The sequence below is a fragment of the Onychostruthus taczanowskii genome, unplaced genomic scaffold (assembly GCF_017590055.1).
Source record: "Onychostruthus taczanowskii isolate IOZ18803 unplaced genomic scaffold, ASM1759005v1 scaffold73, whole genome shotgun sequence".
NCBI lineage: Eukaryota > Metazoa > Chordata > Aves > Passeriformes > Passeridae > Onychostruthus > Onychostruthus taczanowskii.
The window spans coordinates 171,275-194,886 of NW_024505118.1; the positions used below are offsets into that span (position 1 = coordinate 171,275).

General features: G+C 42.2%; 2 protein-coding genes across 9 annotated transcripts in view; one reads left to right on the plus strand and one right to left on the minus strand.

Annotated features, from left to right (window-relative positions):
* MYH15 (myosin heavy chain 15) overlaps nt 1–9,722 on the plus strand; it is a 43,134-nt gene extending 33,412 nt beyond the window's left edge. For both annotated transcript variants that reach the window (XM_041422413.1, XM_041422414.1), the window contains exons 35-42: nt 2,471–2,663; nt 3,339–3,542; nt 4,556–4,681; nt 5,057–5,227; nt 5,710–5,814; nt 7,077–7,172; nt 7,683–7,820; nt 9,593–9,722. In XM_041422413.1, the coding sequence (XP_041278347.1) occupies nt 2,471–2,663; nt 3,339–3,542; nt 4,556–4,681; nt 5,057–5,227; nt 5,710–5,814; nt 7,077–7,172; nt 7,683–7,820; nt 9,593–9,610 (1,051 nt within the window). In that variant the 3' untranslated portion in view covers nt 9,611–9,722. The remainder of the gene's footprint in view (nt 1–2,470; nt 2,664–3,338; nt 3,543–4,555; nt 4,682–5,056; nt 5,228–5,709; nt 5,815–7,076; nt 7,173–7,682; nt 7,821–9,592) is intronic.
* A 65-nt stretch (nt 9,723–9,787) lies between these two features.
* HHLA2 (HERV-H LTR-associating 2) lies at nt 9,788–23,588 on the minus strand. 7 transcript variants are annotated; one of them, XM_041422417.1, is made up of 7 exons: nt 23,454–23,588; nt 19,487–19,580; nt 18,058–18,378; nt 17,358–17,618; nt 15,235–15,525; nt 13,848–13,939; nt 9,788–12,886 (listed from the first exon to the last, which is right to left on the minus strand). In XM_041422417.1, the coding sequence occupies exons 1-7, from the start codon at nt 23,586–23,588 to the stop codon at nt 12,860–12,862; spliced, it is 1,221 nt and encodes a 406-aa protein (XP_041278351.1). In that variant the 3' UTR covers nt 9,788–12,859. The 7 variants fall into 7 exon arrangements, with proteins under 7 accessions (XP_041278351.1, XP_041278355.1, XP_041278353.1 ...); XM_041422421.1 differs by having other exon boundaries at nt 19,487–19,608; nt 23,396–23,523; XM_041422419.1 differs by having other exon boundaries at nt 19,487–19,608; nt 23,386–23,518.
* Nucleotides 23,589–23,612: the final 24 nt, after the last annotated feature.

Consider the following 23,612-nt stretch of genomic DNA (forward strand, 5'->3'; position numbering starts at 1 on the left):
CCACAGGTAGTTATGCCAGCATAGGCAGATAATGTCTGTACCAGAAACCAAGACAGCTCTGACTATCTGCCAAAGGCTAGCCCTGCCACATTTTCCTTGCTCAGTTCAAATATTTCTGTCAGATCAGTCTCTGACAGTGTACCATTAACCCATCATGCATAACACACTGCAGTTGTAAAAAAGCTGGCTGGCATAATCAATTCACAGCAGACCAGGGCCACTAACTCTGTATGTTGACAGGATGGAGGTAAGGAGGTCTAGAGAGCTGCCATCTCCTAATCTTGTGTGGGATGGCTGCCTCCAAAAGGGACCCCCAGGCAAAAATCAGCACTACTTGCCTCAGTGGTGCTCAAACCCATGTCATCTGAGGGCATTTAGTTAATTTATGCAATTACAGCTACACTGAGTGTGGGAGGATGTGAGGAGATTCTTGTTATGTGTACACCATTTGGGTAAGCAGTGAGAATTGTAGACATGCAGAAAGTGTGAATGGAACAGGAGAGGAACTTGCCGGTAAGATGGATTGTTCTGGTTTGAAAGCAAAACTAGTGAGAGACTCCAAGTCAGAAATACAATTTATTAGGAAAAGGGAAAAGAAAACCAAAATACATGCAATAATGCAAAAGAAAAATCACTGACAAAGTCAAAATACAATCTGACACCCTGTTAGTCAGGGTGCTGGTAGTCCAGTTGGATTGGTGGCTGCAGGCCTCCTGGAGTGGCAAATGTGGTCCTGTTGGAGCAGTGATCCTGTAGAAAGGGTGTAGTCTTCCTCTGAAAAATCCAGTGGAAAAACAGCTGTGCCCCTGGGAATTGAATGGAAAGACTGACTGCTCTGTCCTAAACCCAGATTATATGCAGGTGGGATGCTTAGCTCCTCCCCCCTGGGCAGAGCATCTCACAATGGGCTGATATAATTCTCTGAGTCATGTAGTGGGTCCATTAAACAGAAATGGCTCCTGCAGGGAGCTATCTCTGAGTCATGAGGCAAGACATTGATGGGCCCATTAACAGGAGATAAGGAAAAACTAATGCCCCTCCTGGTTTCAGCAGCTCTTGAGGATGGGAATGGAATACATCTTTATATTGTAACCTAGGACATGGATAAATAGGAGAAAAAATGACAAAGCAGTCAGGTGAGAGGAGGATGGTGTCTTTTGTCTCTCCTCCCACCCAGCAGAAAAGCAAGTCTAAAGAGTTGTACCCTTAAGAGGAGGCCATGCTAGCCAATGTGTCTGTGCAGTTATTCAGCAAATTCAACCTTGAATTAGTCAGTGTTGTAATGTCATTAATTCAAGAATCATGTTATTGGTTATTGATAGGCTAAAGGATAGGGAAGGGGGAGTCCAAGGCCCACTCTGGCCAGCATACCCAGAGGGACTGATATGTTAATTGCTTCAAAACCAAGAATATTTTGTCCTTTTCAACTTCTGGTGTCCTGCGGATGTCTGGATTGCAGAGATCTCAGGACAAGCTGTGCTAATCAGTGCATTTTGCTTCAGCTTCACAATGAGTGTTCAGCAGACATTCTGTGTTGATTTCTGGGAGTCTTGGGCACAGTTCAATATCTTGCTGAAGCAATAAAGCCCTCAAGTTTTATCTTGTTGACCTGGTGATTTCCCAGAACTCCTACACTTTCTGCAGAACTTGGCCAGCAGTGAAATAAATGTTTCCATGTGTGTTATATTCTGTGCTTTGAGTAACTTTTTGGTTGTAAGAGAGCAAAACTTTTGTTGTAGGATTTCTGTTACAGAATCAAGAAAATTAGGCTGTTTGTATCTGCTGTGCCTTGAAATTGACATTAAGCTGCCTTTCCCAGGGGGACCAGGATGTCAACTGGGTGGGTTTAATGACTTCTAAATTTAGATGTCCATAGCACAGATTTGTATGAATGAATCATTCCCCTTATAATTAGCACAAGAAAAGTTTTTTTTTTCTATCTATTTTAAGACACAATAAATTGTAGCTTACACATGCCATTTACTATAAAGAGCACCTAGAGCTTAGAACGTAGCCACCTACCTTCAGTTTGATTAATCCCCTCCACTAATGCCTTCAGCAAAAGGCTGAGATGTAAATCATTCTAGGAAATTATTCAGTAAATATTTTGCTAAGTGACAGTTAGGCTGGGAGTGCTTCTTGTCATGTTCAAATCCATACTTGCTTGTGTTTACAAGAGCTCTGAGAGCACTCCTTGCACTAGTACTGACAAAGGAAACCCAGAAGAAGGATGTTAGAGGTGCTTACAGAACAGGAGTTAGCTGAGGGTGTGAAGCACACCAGCCAGTTAGACAGCAGTGAGGCACTGCAAACTATGCATGCTATGTATGAGTGCTACCTATGCCACTAGTCAGAAATACACTGTTTCTGGAGGGGAGACACTTCAGAAAGTGAAGTACTGCTGCAAGTACTTTCTGTGTCCCTGAACAGAGAGGAAAATCATTCCATTCACCCTTCATGCCCTTCTCAGGAGAAACCAGCAACGTGCCATAGACTCACTGCAGTCCACCCTGGATTCTGAAGCCCGCAGCAGAAACGAGGCCATCCGGCTTAAGAAGAAGATGGAAGGGGACCTCAATGAGATGGAAATCCAGCTCAGCCACGCTAACAGGCATGCTGCAGAAGCAACCAAGTCAGCACGAGTCTTGCAGACACAAATAAAGGTACTGGTGCCCCCCAAGCACCCAGCAGTACTCAGGGGTTGGGTTGCCTTTGCACAGACCAGACCAGCAGTGGTGATGGTAATTAAGAGAGAAGCTACTCCCAACAATATAAAGGGAAAGGCTTGGTGATCATGTCTGGCATAAGAGAATACTGAAATGTGGATTTCTCCTCAGACATGCATACAAGCTAGACAAGATCCAGTTTAAACCCTTGCTGGCTGCAGCCTCTTGAAGGGGCAGAAAGCTACAGCATGAGGAACTGAAAACCTGTGATTTTCTTATGAGCTTGCAAGGCTTTTAAATGAAGCAGAGACCAAGTGGGTTGTTTGGAGTACAGGGACTGTGTGTATATTCAGCTTTGTTGTTTGTGTCAACATTTGTAATAGCTTAAAAAAAAATAGCTTAAAAAAAAAAGTGTTTCTTGCCAAGGCACCTCTTTGTTGTCTCCTCTTCCAGAACCACCAGCTCTTATAGATTTGAGAACACAGATTTTTTTTTTCTCTGTTGCACTACATACCATAAAAGCTATTCAGCTTACAGTTTGGAAGTGAAATAAAAATGTAATAATTTTTAAAAGCACTGAAATTCTTGAGGTTGATCCCAGGTAGCTGCTGCAATCTGTTTCTCTGATATAAGGACAGAGGCTTGAAATGGGGTTGTGTTGCTTTATTTTAGGAGCTTCAGGTGCAGCTGGATGACTCAGGACACGTGAACGAAGATCTGAAGGAGCAGCTGGCAGTCTCCGACAGGAGAAACAATCTTCTCCAGTCAGAGCTGGATGAGCTGAGGGCTTTGCTGGACCAGACTGAACGGGCAAGGAAGCTGGCAGAGCACGAACTGCTGGAAGCCACCGAACGTGTGAACCTGCTTCACAGTCAGGTTGGCTTTTTCTGTGCCCTCTCCCTCACTGGTTAACCTGAGCCTTCTCTGTTGATCACTGACACTGTTTGTCCATGGCCACCACAAGTCAGACACACCCTGGCATCCCTCCAGAGGAAAAATGCAGCAGAGGAGTTAAATCACTCTGGGGAGGTGCCACCTGACTCCAAGTTAGCTGGAACAGATGATTCATCCAACTGCTTTAAACAGCTTCCAGAAAAAACACTGATGGAAAATAAAGAGTAAATTTGATTTCTTTCATTCTTCCCTGCAGTAAAACCAGTTTCCTGCTTTAGTTAAGCCATGTCCTGGACAGTGAGGGGTTTCTCTGGAGAACAACGCAGGTGCTGCTTTTGTCATGTTACTGAGCAGTGTAACCCCAGGGCTGGGCTCTCACGACAGGGAGATGATGAAGGGCAGGAAACCACAGGAACCCACCTGCACCAAAGTGCCCTCTGTGCCTGCAGGTCTCCACTGAGATCAGCCTTTGGGTGTTGTCCAGGTGGACACTGCCATTTCTAGGGTGCCATGGAGGGGCGTGTCCTGACTTGACAGCATTTTTACTAAAACCCAAAGCTTCTCTTCACCAAATGATAGTCACAAAGAAATGAAAATGTGCTACAGGCTGGCAATGTTTTGCAGTATTTTCTCCAGCCCATTGGTGACATTGTTTTATTCACCTCAGTGGCTGATTAAGGATCATTAATTTACCAAAATGAACAGCCTTATTAGTTCTTCTATTTCAGCCTATTGCTTATTATTTTATCTGAATCAAAATCTTAATATTTACAGCTTTGAGAATATTTTTAATATTTCTTCAGTTTGAAGCTACCTATGCTAGTCAAGGCAGCCCTTACCACATACCTGGGTCTCCATTCCCAAATATTGCTCTGAGTAATTCAGAAGTGGCAAAAATCAGGAAGCCTTTGTGTGCTATGGTATTTAGAGGAATTGTCTCTAATCATCACTTTTCCTCCTTTTCCACTATTCATTTGGGGAAAACTTAATAAAAGAACACAAGCCTGATCAATCAAAAGAAGAAGCTGGAGGGTGACATTTCCCAGATGCAGAATGAAGTGGAAGAATCACTCCAGGAGTGCCGGAATGCAGAAGAAAAAGCCAAGAAAGCAATCACAGATGTAAGTAGTCTGGTTCCTTTCTCACTTTCATACCACAGCATCTAAGGACACTGTAGTGTAGTGAAGGTCACAGGCTTACTTGTAGGCATTGTAAACAAGAACCCTAGTGGTTCATAGGGATAGAGCACAGGGATAAATACAACAAGAAAAGGGAGAAGTGGAATCTTAAATAAAAGCATTAGAACAGAGAGGGGGAAAAAGGCCTCCAACGTTTTTCTGTCCAGGCAAGGTATGCACACAGAAGGTATTCTGTGGAGCTTTGCCTACAGTGAATAATCCAAATAAGGGATGGTTCAGGACTGATCTTCCACCATTTATTCTAAATCATAATCCAACAGCATACGGGATTTCCTGTAAAATGTGGCTGTTTTTCAGGCAGCAATGATGGCTGAGGAGCTCAAAAAGGAGCAGGATACCAGTGCTCATTTAGAGAGAATGAAGAAGAACATGGAGCAAACCATTAAAGACCTTCAGAAGCGACTGGATGAAGCAGAACAAATAGCTCTGAAAGGTGGCAAGAAGCAGATCCAAAAACTGGAATCCAGGGTAAGTTTGTGAACCAACTTCAGACCACTGCCTTCTGCTTAAAGAATTGGCACCAGACCAGTAGCATAGTGCTGCCTGATAAGTTCACAGAGGCCAAGAAGGGGTAGTATGGACACTCTCCTCTGTTTCACAAAATGCAGGTGAGCAGTTCTTGGAGGCATGCTTCCCCTTCATTATCCATCTATGAGCTGCTGACCAGCAGATAAACAAAGCCCTTAATTAATAAAGAATTAAAAGCCCCAGCACCTAAAACCAGTAAAAGTGTCTCCCAACGCTTGCTTTGGTTAAACTTTTGTGGCGTTTGAACTTTTTTGGCCTTTGCACATGTCTTTTATGAAAAAACAGAGTGGAAAGGTGACATTTCAATCTCTTCCTGAAATTTAACTCTATGGAGATACCTAGCATTTCTTGAACTGTGAACCAAATTACGTACTGCTTTACATTTTTGTAGCAGAATGGCAAGGGTTTTTCCTTTTTTGCAGGTTCGTGAGCTGGAGAATGAACTTGAGACTGAACTCCGTCGCAATTCGGATGCCCAAAAAGGAGCCCGCAAGTTTGAGAGACGCATAAAGGAGCTGACTTACCAGGTATGCAGTAACCACCAGGCAACTGGCAAGACACATCATAAATAGCCTCAGGGTTACAGTGAAGGAGTATGGATGGCCTTAGTCAGAGCTTTCTCATTGCTGGAAGCTTTAGGCACAGGAGGAACATCTTCCTACGGCTTCCATCACAGAATGCTTTGGGTTGGAAGGGACCTTGGAGACCATCTCATTCCAATGCCCCTGCCATGTGGAGGGACACCTTCCACTACACCAGGCTGCTCAGAGCCCCATCCAACCTGGCCTTGAACACTGCCAGGCATGGAGCATCCACAGCTTCTCTGGGCAACCTGTGCCAGTGATCATCATCCTCTTGCCTGATTTGCTGTAACTAATGTTAGAAAGCCTCTGTTGCTGGGGTTTGGACATTTTTAGCACAGGATTAATATGGAACAGGCTTCAATGACTGTTTACAATGCAAGGGAAGAAAGAGCCCAGCTCCCTCTCAGCTGTGCTGTTGCTAAAAGAAGCCAGAAGAACTCAGGTGGCTCTATGCCCTGCTCAGCGTAGGGTTGCTGAGTCCCAGGGCTCTGTCACCTATTATTGAGCAGCAGGGTCCAGTCTTGAGCCTCCTGCAGGTTTGCTAACAGCTGCTCATGCTGCTTGGCCTTCAAAAAAGGCCTGCAGCACAGAGCACTTATCCTTTTTCCTTGAGCAGCATTAAGAAGATAAACCCATCCATCTGCCTTAGGAGATTATTTAGCCTCCTACCTGTTGTTTGACTTTTGTATGCAGAAGCTGAAGGTTGTTTTCACTGAATACAGTGTGCGGGCAGAATTAGCTGGTTCCTCTGCTTAAGGAGCATTACAGCTTAAACCAGGCTTTTTTTTACCAGAAATGCCTGCAAATCAAACTTCAAATTATGCAAATTACACAGTTCTAGGCTCACCCATATCTGCTTCAATATATAATGACACGCTTTGTAATGATAAGCATGCTCCTCACCCCCGAGCAAGGAACTCTGCCTGTGTGTATCTGCACACCTCTAAAAGTGTGTGCACATATTTCTTTACATACATTTATATTTACATATCTATACATGGGAAGGGTAGTCTCAGTTTTCACCCTCCACACACACATTTTCAGTGATGATGTAGAAATTTTTTTCATGTGTACACAGGACATGGTTAGTTTGTGCTTTGAGCTATATATTTCTACAATATGTATGGCATATATAATTATTGTATTGTGGTAGATGCTTTAAGCCTTCTTACTCTATCAACCCAATTAATGGTGTTTTGATACAGTCAGAAGAAGATAAGAAGAATCTTGCCAGGATGCAGGATCTGATTGACAAGCTACAATTAAAAGTGAAGAGTTACAAGCACCAAGCAGAGGAAGCTGTAAGTAACTATCTGGGCCTTTTTACCTTTGAGAGATGTATTGTTCTAAACATATCCATATGTTTTATCCATAGAAGCTTCTAGTACAAATACACATTTTATGTCCACAAATAATTCTTTTCATGTCTATATAAGCCCTGCACATAAAACTGTATTGATATTATATATAAAGTAAAATATATAGCATATGTGTTGATTATATTTAAGAAACAGTATTCCATTTTATCCTAAGACTGCAGCATAATTTGCAAGAGAAAGGGAGGAAAGAACAGCCCCTCAGCCCCTCCTAGCCCCTCAGAAGACACGTTGAGAGCCTCTCAGTTCACTTAACATGGAAAATGCCACTAGAAATAATAACTCTGCAAAACAACAGTCTTAGCTCTGCAGGAGGCAAGTGGTGCCCATACAGCTGTTACCTACTCATGCTGAGCACTTTCCATCCCACTTGAAATTAAAAGCTTTGTTTCATGTGGACAGGAGGAAATCAGCTGCACTCTATTTTCTCCACAGGAAGCTCAAGCCAATCTGTACCTCTCAAAGTACAGAAAACAGCAACATGATCTGGATGATGCTGAAGAAAGGGCTGAAATAGCTGAATCTCAAGTTAATAAGCTGAGGAGCAAGTCAAGAGACATTGGCATGAAAAAGGTATGGCCATACTGTATGGGGTAGATGTGAGCATTTAACACACAATAATGGATACTCTGTATCTGCTACATCTCTGAAAGTAGTGTAGACTAGGATAAATTCTTGGGTTTCTACATTTGTTTTGTTTCACTCTGCCCTTTATTTTAATATTAAGGTAACCCTGTAGGACAGCAATCTGACCCTTAGACAAAATATATTCTCTGTATTTTTGTTGTCATTTAACCTCTGTTCCCAGCAGCAGAACTGGTGATTTGGTGGGTTTGGTTTGGGTTTTGGGGTTTCTTTTTGCAAGGGATATTAAAAGACTCCACCTTTTTCTCTCCCTGATGATGTAGATTTCTATGTATATAGTAGAGCCTGGGTATTACCACATTAGCAGATATTTTAACATTGCTCTTTCAATGAACTTGTATTGATTGGAAGAGCTAGATGAAAAGAAAATATTGGTGATTAGTCACTTAGGTGCTGGGAAGTCATTAGTGATTAGAAATGTATTTGTGGTGTTTTTCACTTGAACTGAGTGGTAGGAGAATAATGTTGATGAAACTAGAAGGCACTTAAGAACTTAGTTTGGAACTGAAAGCAAACTTATCTATGGTTGCCTTGTGGCAAACAGGGCAAAAAAAAATGAGGTTGTTACTTTTAGGAATGATAGAAAGAGGAGCTGGGTCATTGCTAAATCTCCTTCATTTCCAAGCTTAACTTCCATGCTTAACATCACATATGTTTCATGGAGTTGATAGCGCCCAAGCTAAGAAAGGGAGAAAACCCCTTTACACTCTTAATTTCTGCTTTTGTATTGGCCTAATGAAATCACCTTTGACTGATATAAATTACTGCTGCTCCACCATCCACGGCAAAGACACATTAAAACTACCTGAATATCTGGTTTATCACACATTTATGTACAATGGAAGCAGTACTGTAACGGAACCACAAAAGATTTGCAGCTTTTAAGGATAAAAAATTTCTACAAATTTTTCTAAATTATTCTACCCCTACAAAAAAAAAAAAAATCAAAACCAACAGAAATTAATTTAAAGATTCATAAAGCCGTGGCATCACACAAATACTGAAACAGGTACACCATGAGAATAATTTATTTTTTTAAATGCTGTTAAGGTTGCTGTTTATTTCCTGTACCTTAGTGGCACCCTCTTTCTGCTTCAAACATGCAGAAGTCACAGGAAAGTGGATGCCTGTTTTTGCTAGTCAGATGCTGTTTGCCAACACCAAGTGCAGCTCTGGCAATGGAGCCGAGTGTTGCAATGCCAAAAGATGAGCTCGGTGCACACAGCGGTGGCAGCTCCACAAGAAGGGTCTAGTGGCAGCGACTGCAGGAGCTGCCAGGAAACACATTCAGGTGGAGACTACTGTCCCAAACATCACAGCATCTCCTTTGGGGAGAGAAGGGCACTGTAGAGACTACTTTAATCCTGTAGCTTTAGAAATACCTCGTCTACTGCTACCAGTACCCATTTTCTGGATACTCTGGGGAGTGTGTGTCATTCAGAGCACTACCATCTATTAAGAAAGGGTCTGCCATCAAAAGGATCTATATAATCTAGAACAAGGACAGGATACCTGCACTGTTAGCTGGAATAAGATGGCAAATGTTGGCTAGACTGCTGCTAGTCTATTTCAGATACAAACTGGTAATACCAGGGAACAGAAGCATTAGTGCAGCTTTTGTCACTTACTTGTGAACTTACATTAAAACCTCTTGACACTTCTATTTTTAACAGTTGCATACTATCTCAATTGCCTTTCAGGTTCATGAAGAGGAATAAAAAAGTCCAAGCTGACGAATATGAGAAAACACTTACATAATCAGGCACAAATGAAAGCGGATGTAGAAAATAATAAGCACTTACAGAAATAAACATCAAGTGAAAATCCAAATACACTGTATAGCGTATTTCATTCATTTATTTGTGTTTTTATTTTGCCAAGCCTTAGGGATCAATAGAAGATTACATCTCGCCAACAGTCGACTTCATTATGTTGGAACAAATCCTAATTGGCAGATCTCTGACAGAATCAAAACTAAGGGCAAATCCAGTCATGCTGCACAGCCTCACGTATTTCATATGCAGACTGTTAAAGCAGCTGTCCTGGTTTATGAACAGTACTTCTCCCTTCACTCTCAAACCACACTGCCACTCTCTTGCTCCCCCTCCCCTTCCCCCTTCCCACTGTTGGAATGGAGTTGGGAGTTGAAAGCACAAAATGTGAAAAATCACGGGCTAAGAACAATTTCCTGGAAACAGCAATGAGATAAGAAAATTAATAGTAACAGCAACGATAGTAACAAAAAAAAAGTATACAAAACAGAGGGTGATGCACATGCAGAAATGCTCACCATAGACCCCTCCCTGAATGAACCCCTTTTACCACACAGACAGTCCCTCTCCCCACCCCCACCCCAATGAAGTCGGTGGCATCAAATAACATTAGGGTTCTGGTCATATCCCCTCATGGCTATTGCAAAAAAAAAACCCTGTCCTGGCTGGAACCAGGACAGCAGCACAGATTAAACCTGTGGAAGGGACAGCCCTTAAAGCTGGGAAAACCCCGCTTCCATTTGTCCTGCCTGTAGGACCCTGAGTTTTGCAGAAGATAAAGTAAAGATTTCCATATAAACAGTCAATTTATAAGCTTCCACTACCACCAGTCAAGGAACTTCTCTTTGCCAGCTGCAGGACAAGCACAGGAGATGGCATCAAGGGACACCTTCCTCTGGCTCAGAAATAAAGAATTCTCTTCAATCTTTCCTGCCTTTAAACAGGGAGCTGGTCCCTGGTGGTTTAACACCAGCCAGAAAAATTAAACTCCAAATAAGCCACTCCCCTTCCCCCCACCCCTTTCTGGTAAGAGAGAGACAAAAGCAGAGACTGTGGGTTGAGATAATTTACTGAAAGCAAAGAGCAACAATGTAAATAACAAAAGTATATAAGAAGAGATGCTTTACCCACATAAACGTGTTCACCACTTCAACTTAGTTCTATGTGGCTACTGGGACAAAGACAAGATGGCAGCCATTCCAGTGCTGCCAGCTCCACATGTTTTTCTAGACTAAGACAAGGTGGCAGCCATTCCCACACACCATGTGGCCCCCAGGACAAAAGCAGGTGGGGGAGGCTCCCACAGCTAACATTTCCTATCCCTAAGCCCAAGACAATGGAGAACAATGATGGATAAACCCCCAAAAGCTGGACCGTCCATGTCACACGGCCCATTTTCCAGACCGCTGTGCTAGGCTGTGTTTGGCAGCATTCAGCTTCTCACACCTCAGTCTGCCACTGTTTTGTTCCCCACAGCTGTTCCCACTTGGACACTTCTCTGCTACCCCACCACTGCCAGCCCAGCGCACTCTGTGGGGCTCAGACTTGCCACTGTCGACAGCAGACATGGTCTTAAAAATAAAATACTAAATTAAATGAAAACCAGTAAGCTCTCTTCCCCTCACCCTGAAAAAAAAAAAAAAAAACCCCAAACCAAAACCCCTCAAAATGTAGGGATTTCTTCTCTGGAAACTTCTTTGTCCCTTTAGGAAATCCAGTTTTGCATATTGACTTGTCACAGGACAAGTGAAATGGGAGCTTCACAGACGCTTTGCCTTAGCCTCAGATTTTTGGCAACAGCTTAAATTTAAGAAATCGCTCTGGCCCGCAAGTTCTAAGGATGGCAGATCAGGTGTATTTATAAAATGAGTTATTTATTGAACAGACAGGAGGCAACACATGAAAGGTCTTAACCTGAGTTAATTCTGACACAGTATAAAACAAAAGAACTGGGAGTAGATTACACAAAACAGTGCATGATATCAAGGTACCTATATTAAAACTAGCAAAAAAATACTCAGCCTCCAGAGGAGCAACCGCAAAACAGGCGTCCCTGCTCTGAGGGGAAACTCCACGTTTCCAGGAAAATGTGCAGAAGATTTCTGATTTGTCAAAGTTTGGTGTAGCTTATGTAGTTTGTAAAGGCAGGTGTCTGTCAGTCAGAATTCCAGTTTGTCTTTCCAGATGATAATCCCATGGTGCCAAAATAACTCACTACAAGACAGCTCTGTCTGGTTTTGTGGGAGTCGGTGCTGGGGACAGCACTCCTGGGATGCGATGGGAAGATTCCTACGTGTAACTCAGGATGAGAGAGTGGCTCATTTTCCCATGATCCCTCACTCCCACAAGCAAATGACCATGTGTCAATCATCCCCACTTTCTAGAAAGTTCTGTATTCTCAGCTTTGTTATTGGTTCTCCCCAGTTCTTGTCACTTCCTTCCTACTTCTTATTGGTCTGTTCTACATTACACCATCCCAACTTCTCCCCTGTCCTACCTTCCCATTGGCTGAATTGTACCCTGACCCCCTCCTGTCCCTCCCCAGTTTATATACCGCAGTTGTATCCACCCCCACTGGGAGGGCTTTTTGCCACAGCTCTCAGGCTTGCCTGTCAGCTGCTGTGTGATCAGCTCCTAGTTCGCTGTCCCTGGTTCCCTCACCAGCAGTTGTCACCCTACTTCTTTCCGACCTCCTCCTTCCATCACCTGATCCTTCCTGCCCCTCTCCACGACGTCTGTACCCTCGGATTCTCCTGCAATAAACTCTGGTGAACTGTCATACAGCGAGCGCTCCCGTCTCTCATTGGTGAGGACACTTTATTACGACATCTGGGCACGGGTGGAAGGTTGGCTGCGGGCACTGTGGACGCAGTGTCCGGGGAAACCCGTTCGGATTTGTGGACACCCCGTCAGGACCGGCCGGGGTAGCCCGCATGGTTTGAGTTAACTCACCAGTTAAAAAGTAAGAGATAAGCTCATGTGGGGGGTGAGATGCCCTGCTCCATGACTTTTCACATACAAGTGTCCATTGACTTTTCTTCCTCCCCATTTGTCCATTAGTGTTGCTCAGAAAATCACATTTCCATGCGGCTCTTACTGTAACTCAAAGGGGAAGGTGGAGGACCTCTTTGTTCATCATCAGTGTCAGTAGTATCTGTGTGCAGACAGCTATTTTCTTCCCATATGTCAAGGTGTTCATACAATTTCTCTCTTCCTTTTTTTCTAGACAAAATAAAAATACTTATAAGAACTACTGATATGCAAAATTAATTCCCTAGTGGGGGAACAAGACACACTCAACATAAAGATAAGTCAGCATTTTCCATTTTAGTTTTATCTGAGTAAAATAAGCATCCACACAACAGTGCAGAAACATTCCTGGTTTTTCCATCTAGTCCTCCATCAATGTAACCAGAGCTGAATTAACCTGTCAGCTGTTCCACTTTCTCTGATTATGATATTTTTGACAGCCCAACAGGTCCCAAGATAACTTAATCTTGCTTAAATTGTTTAGACAACTGCATCTCAAAGTATATTACCACGTCTAAAGCACGTTACAACTGTTTAATAAGCAGCATGCAAGTGAATCTCTGTGTAGAGAGAAAAATGAAAAAAGACTGATGTCTTTTTTCATGAAAAATGAAAAATGTCTCCTGATGCTTACTAAATTCAGACTGTGACAAAATCTTCAGACAAACGGCATAATATTTCAGAGTTTTCTTTCTCATGTATTTTTGCTGTACCTCATGGTACCCATAAAATGTCTCCTGATGCTTACTAAATTCAGACTGTGACAAAATCTTCAGACAAACATTCAAAGTCTGGATTTAGGTACTTCCCTTCAATTTGAGTTGGGGGTCCCTTTTGAGGAGGTGGTCAATGGGTTTCAATCTCCCACTGCCAGAATTACCTTTCCCCACTTACTGCTCAGTTCTTTTGACTTTACTGCGGTGCTCCTTGTCCAGACAGTCTGTTCACATTGGGATTGCCTTCCCTTTTTCTTAAAGCAGAAGATCAGCCTAGCAAACAATGCTAACAACACAGTTGTTTAATCACAACTGTCTAGCTACAGCTACTGATTACCAATTTTTTTAAAGTTCCAAAGTTTGGCTAAAACCCTTATTCAAATCTTGAGGGGCTTGGTATCAACTTAAAAGATAAGTACTCTAATGATTGTACATACCTTGAGATAGCAAAGTACCGCTGCTATTGCCACTGCTACTGCCACTGCACCAAGTATTCCCCACACACTTTTCCCAGTGATACCTGAATTTTCTTTAAAAATACAAGTACAAAAAAGAAGTGCTTATTGTTCAATAAATATATCAAAACTATGATTTTTTTCTTATTTATAATCTAAAAGGTATGATTTAGGGAGAAAGAAACATTAAAAGGAAACAGACACGGACAACAATGTTCAAGTTACTTGACTCATACTGTAAGACTTTGAAGTGATGCTTTACTGACGTGTGAATAGCTGAAAGCAGATTATTATATTTAGTTGTGTTGATAGCAAATTCCCGCGCTCACCGGACAGGATTTGACAATTTCTTAATACAAGTCCCATTTAAAACCAATCAACTGCCCAGTGTGCTGGGCACTGTCTCCAGGTATGGTGCTCAGTGCCATCAGCACTACTGATTTGCACTAGAGCAGTTCTGTAAATGTTATCCAGCCTGGATCATAAATTTCATGACTCCTGCTGCAAAATCTTTGCAACTTTAATCTGAAACATTGCACAGCTTCATAGTGCAACCACGCAATCCAGGTGGACACAAGAAATCCTGATAAGAGTGATAACCATGGATTCCACAGGAGATTAAAGCCCACCTAGAAGAAACCTCTGCACAGCACCAAACTGTGTATATATATATCCAGGTCTAAAAAAGGCTTGCTGCGTAGAATTAAAGCTTTGAAAATAACAACTGTGTTCTCAACAAGCCTTCTTCTGCAGCCAAACATACCACAAGCTTTGGGCTTCCCATCATCTGTCTGCTACGTTGAAAGCTATGTTTGCTGTCAGCAGAGCATTTAGGACAGAATTCTGAGAGCCCTGCTGTGTCCTCAGCTATGAGAGCAGTTGGTGGCAACTGAAGGCTGATTTTGTAACCATTGCCACAATAAGCTGCTGACTGAAAAAATAAACTTCTAGTCTTTAAATAAACATTTGGTAACTTTTTTTTTTCCCCTGAGCCAACAAAAATAAAATATGTCTCTCTTCCACCCAACTGTACCAATCACACCAAATGACACAAAAGTAAGTGCATGTTGCATCAGCGTACTGAGAGCTGGCAAACAGCCATCCCTGCTGTCCCACTGCATTCTCACCTAATTCATGTAATGAAGGCTGAAGACATTCACAGGGAAAAGCATCTTCCAGTGGAGCCCATGTCCCCCCCAAGGGGTATATTCTGAACTCTAGAGCTGTTTCCATGACTAGTTTTTAACTCATTCTCGTAGTATTGATTCTTTTTATGTAATGATTATTTTTGAGATTTCTGACTGACTTTTTGGCTATGCATTGTCCTAACTGGTCCACATCCTCTGAAATGCAAAGAGTGGCAACTTACCGACGTGCAAAGTTGTCACAGCAAGCTTTGTGTAGAGAGGTGTTGAAATATTACACAGATATTCGCCACTGTCGCCTGCAGTAAGATGATCCAACCTCAGTGAAAAGTCATTTTCGTTAACCTGGACTCGAGGCTGGTGAGAGTGAGACGTGCCATTGAAGGAGGCCAGGACTGAGGTCACTGCATTTCTGTGTAATGTCCAGACAACACTGAAACCATCAGTGCTTGCAGGGTCACGGCCGTGTTCACAAGGAATTATGGTGCTCTCTCCTTCCACCTTAGGCAGGTGCTCTGAAACACATAAAGAGCTCTCTGCACTTTTTCTGGAAAATACTGTAAAGGTTATTTTGACATTTTCTGATTTTTTTTTTCTTAGGTTTGATACTACCATGAACAAATACAAAAACATATTTCACTACTTAGATATTGCATTCAAATATCACAGTATGTTTCTGGAAGCATCTGAAGATTTTAAAAACACGCATATCTTACACTAAAAAATCTAATTGGTATTGGCAATATTTATGAATATCCTTTTTTTTAAAGATTTGACTATTTTTCCTCTAATTGAGGGGCTCATTAATAGAAGTGAGTCAGTCTAGTCTAGGTTACTGTGTAAAACAGCAGGAAATTCTGTATGCTAGGAACTGAGTGAAAATGGAACTGATCAGATAACTGCACATCTGAAGCAAAAAGATAAAACACAACATAATTTAACTAAAAGAACAAAAAGATGGTATGTAGTTAGAAATAACTTTCAGTTATGGTGAACTTAATACTTTACTTGTCCATGTTGAACATTTAACAATTAATAAATAGCTTTAAAAAAACAGGAAAGGGAAGGAGAAGGCAGGTAAGTGGAATTAACAACTAATATATAAAATACTAATGTAAGAGGAATTAACATCATAGCACAACTACAGATTTGACAGCAGGGATTTGACAGGAGTGGTGGCTGGCAGTCAGCTGGAGAGGAACATGATAGATTATTTTGACATGGTATAACTACACTTGATTTCTGGGGAGGGGGGTTTAATGACCAAAGGTGTAGGGCTGAAAAATCATAAAGACAAAAAAATCAGAATTGTACCCCACACTGCTATTATAGAAAAAAAGCAGAGCAGTTTGTTTTCAAAATATTCTACTAAGGGGTTAGATGGATGCAGGGAAATGCAACTACATGTGTAATGGAATGTACCTTTTTCTCTTGTGGATCAGGCATAGATAACAAAAGAGACACAGTGCACTTGGTAGCTACTATGATGGCATACTTGAAATGATGGCATACTTGAAATGATGGCATACTTCCATATTGTAAACTATTCCATGTAAATTAAAAACTGCTCTCTTATTCTGGAGCTTATGCAGTAGGTTAGGAACTGAGAGTGTCTGGATACACTTTAGGGGTAATCAGGATGATGGAAGCATCCATGCACATCACACAAGAGAACTGCTCTTGCATTGGTCTTCCTTCAATTAAAAGTATTTCCTAAGGGAGAGGCTGAAAACCACCATTTATCTACTCAAACTGAATTTCCAATGAAATTCAGGAGGAAGACAAAGCAGAGCTGAAATTTCATAGTCCTGCTTTTCCTTAACTGAAAACAATTAGCTGCTGTTCACTAAAATGCAAACTGTTTGCTGCTCTCCATTCCCACACACCCCAGCACTCAAGACTGGTACTGAAGGATGCATGTGAGAAGAAGTACAATGAAAGGATCAAACAGATCATATACAGCTAGAGCAGCAGGCAAACTTTCACCTCCCTCACAGAACCCACATATTCTCTAAGGTTTCCATGTATTTTGTCCAATGGGCAGAATTCTTTTATTGATAGAGGGTAAAGTTTGTTTATTAGGCACCTCTTAAAATGTGAAACGGATATAAAAAAGATGTTAAGAATAAAGGTAACTTACAGAAGGGTGAGCTAGCCCCTCTTATTCCTGCTTCTTGGAACTTGTAATGCTGCCTTGCAATCGTAACAATGCATTTCAAAGAGAAAGGTATATCCTTTTCTACTGTCCCACATCCATATTGCCCCATTGCAGAAAGACTGTATTTAGTTTGACTCTGAAGCCAGCTGTGAAATTCAGTAACAGTGCTGAAAGAGATTTCATTCCTACCTTGCATTTTCCATTCAGCGGCCCACACTTCATGATCCAAATGAATATGACAGTAGTAAGTATCTGTCACATTTATGATGTCCTTGTCACTTCTAAGAGAATAGAGAACTCCATTCCTAGTTTCCTCCCGATCTGTCTCTTGGATGGATATACTGCCCTGTACCCAAGATATAGTTGGTGCTGGATAAGTGAGAAAAGCATAGCACTTCAGTCTCCTTTCTGTGTTTGTCTTTTGGTATTCCAGTGCATAAGAAGAAGGAGCTGTAGATGAAAAAATAATTTAAAAAATAAATCCTACCACTTACAAAATGGTTTTTAACTTGATTACTCTTTTGAAATACCATTGGGGAGAATGAATATAGCCAAGAACAAAACTTCATCTGTGTTTGATTTCAGAAGAAAGCATAGCTACTTACAAGGCCAAAGTTTGTACTGTTCTGAGAAGCCACATTATGTGTACCACATAATTAGCCCTTAGAAGTCAGGGTGCAGTAGGTTATGAAAACAAAAATAAAATTTTCAAATCCTTGTTGCAATATTTCACCAGAGGAAAAAACCTGCTGCATAACACCATCAGGCCCAAAAGGTGCTCTGCTGGGCTGGAGGATTTTGGTTCCATGGGAGAAACAACACAAGGAAATCTACTGGTGCCATTCCATTTGCGGTGGTGTGATCCAAGGGTTTTTGATGCCTTACTGACCTTTTACACGTAGCTGCACTTCCACTTCTGTTCGATATTGTGCTGTTCCCACGTAGCAGGTATAAGAGCCCTCATCAGTCATGGTCAGGTTACTAAGTTTCAAGGAGGCATTTCCACTAGGGATGTTCTCATGGAAAAGGTGTGTTCTGAGTCTGTAATGTAGATCTTGTTCTTCCAGATGATCGTGCTGCTGGTAGTAACTGTGCACATTTCTGTTCTCTTTGCTCCAGTGAATTACTTCATCATGCCCAGGTGGGAAACGACAAGGGAGGATGCAATCCTCAGAAAACAGCCCTGTTACTTCTTCCTGTTCTGTAAAACCTAAAGCCCATAAGTACAAATGAGTAAGTTTAATCCAGTCTACAAGTATATTTCTTCACCTCTTTATCCCTGACAAAAAAATGCTCTTGCAGGCGTGCCAACGTCTGTTTCATGACTTTTCTGTCACATGAGTCTCTTGGAACAGCAAGGGTGTCCATTCAGTTTAATGAGGATTATAACACAGAGCTCTGCTCTTTGAACTTCTAATCAGTTAACATAGGAATTCCAAGTAAGCACGTACATACTCAAATCAGCTCACTGCCACCTAACCACCTGAGCTTCAGATGTGCTTCCACACCTTGAATCACATATTTTCCACCTAAGACTTCAAAAGCCTTTTGAGCCACAGCTTCCTACGTGTTCAAACATTCACAGTGCCATGCTGCAATGCCCCATTTTACCAACCACCACCACACAGTGCCAAGCAGTTGTACCATCACAGGGAAAAAAGACATGGCTCTGCAACTGGTGGGAAGGACAGAAGTTCTTGAAACAGCTTTGCCAGCACAGACAGGATGAGGAAGCTCTGTCTCAGCCCCTTGACATAATTGAGGTGTGCATTCCACAAATTGACAGAAGTGGTAGCATCTCATTTCTGTCAACATTTAAGTTAGGCCTTGCTAGCATGCAAGAGCACTTTTAAATTAATCTTTAAAAAAACTGACTGCATTGACTTAGCATCATCATGTTGACTTCTTGGCCAAGGTCAGACAACCTGTTAGGCTGGTAGTGAGTGCCCAGGGGCAGCTACCTTCTCAGACATTCTGCTGCTGTCTCTAGCTCATCTGGCAGAACAATCCAAATGACTTTTCCTTAGTCTTCTCAATGCAAAGTCAGCCAATTTGATGCAAATTATTTTCAGTCTGAACTGAAAAGCACTCCCTGCTTTTCAGCCAGTGGGACAGAAATCCTGGCAGGTAACAGTCTGGGGGCTCAATGGCCACAGCCATCCATGCAGCAACCTGACAAGCAGTCTTTGGCTTCAGAAGTGTTTTACATTACCCAAAATTGATTTTTTATCATTAATAAACAGTGTTTGAATTCACTACCTCTTCTTAATAAAAATTATAATAATGGTCTTCTTTATTATTTTTCAGCTACAACCTACCCCAAAGTGTAGCACTGATGTGAAATAAACAGATCATGCCAGCTGGTATGTTCTGTCCTTTCATTTCTTCATTGGTTCGTAGATTCAGGTCAAACTGGCAAAACAAAAGCTGGGCAGAAAACCTGTTTAAATGCAGATAAAAGACATGTCCATATATAATTTCCTTTCTACCACCTTCTAAGAACTATAGGCCTTTGTATCATGTGTTTTGTTTGCAAAAGACTTGGTCCAGATTTTTGACATTAAAGTCATTCATTATGTGATCCTACTCATTACATAATAGTGGAGCCCACTCATTGCCTTGCAGGCCCTTGCAGATTTATACTTTATTTTTAATAAATAGAAAGTGTTTACTATCAGTGTTGTTGCAGGGCTAGGGAATATTAATCTTCCTCATTCCAGAGCAGGACACCAAGGAAAACTGGTCACGTAAAATTTACAAAAGTATGTAAGATGTCCCTTGTCAAGCCTGATTTTCTTTACTTTTTAAAATATTTTTCTGATTACTGCAACATTTGACTTTCTGGGGTGGGAAATTTAATTGCATTTGCAAATACTGCAGATATAGACAATTTTTCACACTTTTTATACTTTCAACAAGGAGTGCATGGAAATCTAGGGTAGGAATGCGAAGGAGGAGGAGACTCTTCGTATCTTTTGTTTTGTCAGACAGCAATGAACTGGAGCCTCTCATGCATAACAGAAAAAGAATAACCTTACTGTAACTATTACCTGAGTGGAGGAAGAATGCAGTCTTATCCTAAAATACAGCATACCCCAGTGGAGAAATTACCTCATGAATCAAGTAACTTGAAAAAACTTTAATGGCTTTTTCCCTAGTGCTTTTTTTCTCCCCAGAAGGCAGCTATAGGTACCATTTCTAACTGGTTTAGCCAGGCTTGCTAGCCAGACATTTTAGTATTATGAATAATTTTGACTGGTGCCTGAGACTGTATTTGTGGTGGACGTGAATCTTAAATTCCAAAGATTTTTCAGTATTATCTCTTTTGAAAAGGTAGCATGCTTGTTTTATGTATTCTCACTATTCTTTTAGGAGTAAAAACCTGAACAAAACAAAAAAAGAACAGAGGCATCAAAACATTGAATCTGACACAGAACTAGAACTAATGGTAAAATAAACATTTGATATATAATTTTGTTCCATGGAAGCAACAATTGCCAATATCTATCTTCTTTACCCCTTGCACAGGCAAGTGGGGCACATAATGTTTTATTGGATTTCTTGCTTATTTACCTATCACTTCCAACTTGATCAACAAAATATACTGTGCTTGATGTTTGAATTTCAGAAACTGTTATCAATGCTATATTTCTCTTAGTGAGGGATCTGCCATGTTTAATGACATGCCACCTTAAACTGGCAGTGATGCTCTGAGAGTAACATGGTTCCAGTGGTACCTCTGTGATGCCTTTGGGGGCTGCATGGACAGTGCACACTGCCTCCCACCTTCTAGCTGTGCCCCATAACCCTGCTCCAAAATACAACAGCTACAACTACTTAACTGAAAATTTTCATGTTCAGCACAAACCGTAGCTTTGGACCTTCCCATTAGAGAAAAATGTATGCGGGCCTGTAGAAAAATCTGAGGAGTGTAGGTTCTGGCCAGTCTTTTCAGCAAGTTCTGGGGTCTTACAGGAATAACGTGTGTGTCTGCTGATAATTAGATTCACACTGCAAAGTACTGAACAAACACTCAACAAACAAACAACACCTGTTTGTCACAGACCTAAGTGGCACAACCAAGAAGTCATGCCCTAAGGCTTTGTAGTGAAACATCAATATGAAATAATGTGCACAAGTAGAATTAAGTTCGCTGTAGTCATGTTAGTTACTGATGCTCTAGTTTTCAGGAGAATTATTTCATACAGAATCACCACAGGCTCAACTGGAAAGCAGCTCAGCCAGGGTTTCTGAGAAGCAAGGCAAGGTGCTAAAATGCATCTCCAAAGACATACTGAACAGCTCAAATAATGGTAGGGGGATTTGCTTTGGCCACTACAGGAAAAGAACACATGCTTTCTCTTTCTTCTGTTAATCAGCGACCAAACTGTATCCAAGTATTTCCTCACTTTTGAGCTCTGCAGTCAAGCTGAAACCTGATCAGAGTACTCCTGCAGCAAACAGCCATCGGGATTGGTGGCTGCTCAGTGTACTTTGTGACCTCCTTGAGAGCAGATACACATATTGAACTATCCTCCTTTCAAATAAATTTTATTTATTTCTTAGTACAAAGGATTCTGATTTATTCCTTTTCAATGCAACTTAACAACAACACATTTCAAACATGGACACACTTACCAGGACTGGGAAATACCAGAAGATTTTAATTTTTACCAACAAGCAAACAAGAAAAACAAACACGTAAAATTCTCAAAAAGACATGTTAATCACATACTGCTAAAGTCTCCTGCCACAACGCTACCGGCTTTCTAGAATTTCCTCACTGAATCTTCAGAGGATTTCCCACAGTAAAACAGAGAAATCATTCTCTGCCTCCCCACAATGAAACCCTTACAACTTAAATGTTAACTCCATACTTCAGTTGTTGAGAAACACTCCGAATGGAAAAAAATTTCCACAATCTCTCTTGCTGTTGGTCTTTGCCTCTCTCCAGCTGCACTCTGATCCACTCGCACGGCTCAGAGCTCCAGTAGCTAACATAAAAGTTCGTGCCATCCCTTTAAGGGAAGCAGCTAATTTTACAGTGAGATCTACTATTCGACACACGCGAAGATTTCACACCTTTTATGTTCCCTTCTTCGGGCTTAAAAAACTTTTTCTCTTAACCATTTCTTTTGCCTGGCAAACCCAAAGTTCCTGCAAGCTGTAAGAGAGGAAATGATGAGCAGTAGGAGGCTTACAGCAGTCACGATGCCATTCCTAACGCGCTCGGGGAGGCAGCGACAGCGCCAATTCTCTAAAAGGGCAGAGCGCAGGAACCTGGCACCGGGAGAGAGGTCAGAGCCCTGAGGGCTCAGGAGAAAACGTAAGGTAAAAGTAATCATGACACTCTTCTCAAAAAGCTGGTCACCTGAAACAACAGGTAGGTGCCTAGGGTTGCCTGCAGGGTTAGGCAATTATTTTCTAACAATATTTTAACAGTGACTTATTCTCTCTGGACAATTCAAGACTTGTCTGTGCCATCTGGTTTCCAGCAGAACGAAACAACTGAAGTATTTTCGGGAAGAGGGCTTACAAAAATCCCCAAACAAAATGAAGGAAGAAATGGCAAGAAGGGGTGTGTCCCCTCAAAAACTTTGGCTGGTGCTAGGAGTAGAGAGGCGAGGTGTGTCTTGCATTCACAGAGTCATTTCAGTTGGAAAAGACCTCTGAGACCATCGAGTCCAACCTCTGACTGATAAACTTCTGAACCAGATCATGGCATTAAGTGACACGTCCAGTCGTTTCCTGAACATTTTCAGGGACGGTGACGTACCTGGGCAGCTCACTGCAATGCTTGAAAACCCCTTCAGTGGGGAAATTCCTCCCCATATCCAGTCTAAACGCCCCCTGACACAGCTTGAGGGTACGTCCTCTTGTCCTGTTACTAGTTAACTGGGAGAATAGACCGCTCCCCACCTGGCTACAACTTCCTTTCAGGAAGCTGTAAAGACTGGTAAGGTCTTACCTGAGCGGCTCCCCATGAGAGCTGCACTTCATCAGCTCCGTCGCCCTTCTCTGGACACGCTCCAGCACCTCAAAGTCTGTCTGGTAGTGAGGTGTCCAAAGCTGGACACAGCACTCGAGGTGCTTCACCAGTGCCAAGCACATTCCCGGGAAGCGGAGCTTTCCCACCCGCTGCCTTCCCCCCCCGCCCCAGGGCCCGTCCAGCCGGCACCCGCGGCTAGTGCTACAGCTCTTGGCTGCCCGGACTCACTTTTCCGCACCTCCGGCTGCAGAGCACCGCACCTCAGCCCGAGCCTACCGCCGCCGCCCGCTCCGCACCTGCCCGGAGCGAGGCGCTCCGACGTTCGTTTCCGGGAAGGGAGAAAAGTTTAAAAGTTGACCAGCTCCCCTCACGTGCTTGAAGAGCTGAAAGGTGAAAACTCCGCTCCGCGCGGGTTGGCCGTGGGGCTTCATCGGCACCGCCCCGAGCCCTCAGCG

What these genes read in the sequence shown, in the direction of transcription:
- HHLA2 (XM_041422417.1), bottom strand. Translation starts at nt 23,588, where the DNA reads ATGAAGCCCCACGGCCAACCCGCGCGGAGCGGAGTTTTCACCTTTCAG. An exon ending in GAGCGCCTCGCTCCGGGCAG is followed by an intron (nt 19,581 to 23,453) that starts GTGCGGAGCGGG and finishes TTGTTTTGCCAG; the next exon opens with TTTGACCTGAATCTACGAAC. An exon ending in TGTGACAACTTTGCACGTCG is followed by an intron (nt 13,940 to 15,234) that starts GTAAGTTGCCAC and finishes GTATTTTTAAAG; the next exon opens with AAAATTCAGGTATCACTGGG.